Here is a 3,616-nt window from a genome sequence, read left to right on the forward strand (position 1 = left end):
ACTAGAAACTCCAGAACTAGAAACTCCGAAACTACAGACTTCACAACTAGAAACTCCACAACTAAAAACTCCACAACCAGAAACTCCGCAACTAGAAACTCCGCTACTAGAAACTCCGCAACTAGAAACTCCGCAACTAGAAACTCCGCAACTAGAAATTCCACAGCTAGAGACTCCACAACTAGAGAGTCCACAACTAAAAACGCCACAACTAGAAACTCCGCAACTAGAAACCCGACAACTAGAAACTCCACAACTAGAAACTCCACACCTATAAATTCCACAACTTGAAACTTCACGACTGGAAGCTCCACAACTAGAAACTCCGCAACTAGAAACTCCAGAGCTAGAAATTCCGCAACTAGAAACTCTGCAACTAGAAACTCTGAAACTAGAAACTCCACTGCTAGAAACTCCACAACTAGAAACTCCACAACTAGAAACTCCACAACTACAGACTCCGCAGCTAGAAAACTCCGCAACTAGAAACTCCACAACTAGGAACTCCTCAACTAGACAGTCCGCAACTAGGAACTCTACAACTTCAAAATCCACAACGAGAAATTCCACAACTTGAAACACCACAACTAGATACTCCACAAATACAAATTCCACAACTAGAAACTCCGCAAGTAGAAACTCCGCAAGTAGAAACTCCGCAACTAGGAACTCCACAACTAGAGATTCCACAACTAGAAACTCCACAACTACAGACTCCACAACTTCAGACTCCACTAGAAAATCCACAACTAATAACTCCACAACTAGAAACTCCACAACTAGAAACTCTGCAACTAGAAACTCCACAACTAGAAACTCTACAGCTAGAAAGTCCACAATGAGATACCCCACAACTACAAATTCAACAACTACAAACTCCACAACTAGAAACTCTGCAACTAGAAACTCTGCAACCAGACACTTCGCAACTAGAAACTTCACAGCAAGAAACTCCACAACTTGAGACTTCGCCACTAGAAACTCTGAAACTAGAAACTCCACTGCTAGAAACTCCACAACTAGAAACTCCACAACTAGAAACTCTACAACCACAGACTCCGCTACTAGAAAACTCCGCAACTAGAAACTCCACAACTAGGAACTCCTCAACTAGACACTCCGCAACTAGGAACTCTACAACTTCAAAATCCACAACGAGAAATTCCACAACTTGAAACACCACAACTAGATACTCCACAAATACAAATTCCACAACTAGAAACTCCGCAAGTAGAAACTCCGCAACTAGGAACTCCTAAACTAGAGATTCCACAACTAGAAACTCCACAACTAAAACTCCACAACTAGACAATTGGGAACAGCGGTTGCGGTCGCCAACAAGTCGCTAATCTACTGCTACTTTCGTCACAGGACAGTATATGCGGAACTGTCTACGAGCCGAAGCAAGGAAAGGATATCGCCTCTGCACGTGTATCGCCAGCGGACCGTTTCGTCACGACAGTGATTGGTGTGCTGCGTCTGCCCTCTACCGGCCAAGTTCCCGCATATAAGCAAGCATCGCTGGAGCCGAGTCACAATTGGCAGCAGCGGTTGCGGTCGCCAACAAGTCGCTAATCTACTGCTACTTTCGTCACAGGACAGTATATGCGGAACTGTCTACGAGCCGAAGCAAGGAAAGGATATCGCCTCTGCACGTGTATCGCCAGCGGACCGTTTCGTCACGACAGTGATTGGTGTGCTGCGTCTGCCCTCTACCGGCCAAGTTCCCGCATATAAGCAAGCATCGCTGCAGCCGAGTCACAATTGGCAGCAGCGGTTGCGGTCGCCAACAAGTCGCTAATCTACTGCTACTTTCGTCACAGGTTGGTCTTATTTCTCCACCCAACCATACTTCTTTTGTTCCGTGAATACCGTTGCCGCTGCTGCCCAATCGTGTGCTGTTGTACAGAATGCCGACGAACGCTGAGTTGGCAAAAGAAATTGAGTGTTTACGCACTGAGGTCGCGGCGATGCGTGACAGCCTTAGTATGTTCAACGAGCTTGTCGAGAGTGTTAAGAAGCAGAATTCCGACCTCGCTACTGAAAACAAGGCTTTGAAAGATGAAAATAAGCAACTGACACGAAGGGTTTCTGAACTTGAACAGTACTCCCGACTAAATAATGTAGAAATAAAAGGCGTCCCTGCAACAAAAGGTGAAAGCTGTCTGGCAGTTGTTCAGTCCATGGGTGATGCTGTAGGGTGCAAGATTGCACCTGAGGATCTTGATACTGTGCATCGTGTGCCAGCCAAAAAAGACACGAACATTATCGCGCGCTTCTGCTCCCGAGAAAAAAAGACTGAGTTCTTGAAAAAAGTACGCAAGGCCCGCTTGACGACTGCGGCCCTTGGGTTTTCCCAAAACAATCAGAAGCCCTTATATGCAAATGATCATCTCACACAAGAAAGGAAACGGCTGTTCGCACAGGCACTTGAACTGAAAAAAGCTAAAGGCTGGAAACATCTCTGGACTGATCACTGCATGATTAAGGCCAGAAGGACGGACGACAGCCGCGTCTACCGTATCTCTAGTGCGGGTGACCTTGCTGTGTTGGCCTAGCCTACCAGTATTGCTATTTACTGCTTCGTATTTTAAACCTACGCAACAATGTTTTCTTGTCAAGCTCTGAAAAAACATTTCAGTGATAAAAACCCAAAACTATCACTGATACATTTGAATATTCGCAGCCTACGTAAAAACCACAACAGTCTCATTGCATTTCTTTCTTTAATTAATCACAATTTCTCATTTATTTGTTTGTCTGAGACGTGGTTGTCGCCGGACGACAGAAACTTGTATGCGCTATCAGGATACAATGCAGAGTACTGCTATCGTGCTACACCACGGGGCGGTGGATCCGCCGTTTTTATTAAATCGTCATTGTCATACAAACGCCGCAATGACCTTGCGTTTTCTAATATGTTCTGTGAATCTGTATGGATAGAATTTGACAAGAGTGTTTTCTCAGTCGATGGCCGGAACACAGTATTAGGGTGCATTTATCGTTCGCCAGCATCTTCACAGTCTGAGTTCTGTTTTCAGTTCGATAAGTTGTTGCACACTATTACGAACGAAAACAAAAATATCATCATCTGCGGAGACATCAACGTCAACATTATCGACCCTACTAATCAGTCATGTTCTGATTATCTCGGGTGTTTACATGGCTACGGTTTTGAATCTTTAATAACCACTCCCACCAGATGTGACACAGCAGGATCTAATACGTTAATTGACCACATATTAACCAATTTTGCTACAGACAATACAGAAGGAGTCATTGAGCACAGCATAACGGATCATTACCCTATATTCCTGACTTTGGGCACAGAAAATTACAAGTGTAAGGAAAACAAAGAGAGGATATCTTTTAATTCTCAAAAATTCGTATCTATGGTACAATCAATTGACTGGACCGTCGTAATAAGTGAATCCTGCGCTGAAAAGGCTTATCAGCTATTTTTGACTACAGTTACACAATGCATTAACGAATGCACGACGGTACATATCACAGCTCGTCATTTTAGTAATCCCAGAAAACCTTGGGTTACAAGGGCGCTACTTCGTTGTATCTTGAAGAAAAACCAACTTCACAAAAGAGTGACTTGTGAGCCATT

At 44.2% G+C, this 3,616-nt stretch overlaps 1 protein-coding gene across 1 annotated transcript; it reads left to right on the top strand.

Annotated features, from left to right (window-relative positions):
- The first annotated feature begins 1,970 nt into the window (after positions 1-1,970).
- LOC119184130 (uncharacterized) lies at positions 1,971-2,558 on the top strand. The gene has a single exon (XM_037433884.1). The coding sequence runs from the start codon at positions 1,971-1,973 to the stop codon at positions 2,556-2,558; it is 588 nt and encodes a 195-aa protein (XP_037289781.1).
- The last annotated feature ends 1,058 nt before the right edge of the window (positions 2,559-3,616 follow it).

This window comes from Rhipicephalus microplus, chromosome 6 (genome assembly GCF_043290135.1).
Source record: "Rhipicephalus microplus isolate Deutch F79 chromosome 6, USDA_Rmic, whole genome shotgun sequence".
Lineage (NCBI taxonomy): Eukaryota > Metazoa > Arthropoda > Arachnida > Ixodida > Ixodidae > Rhipicephalus > Rhipicephalus microplus.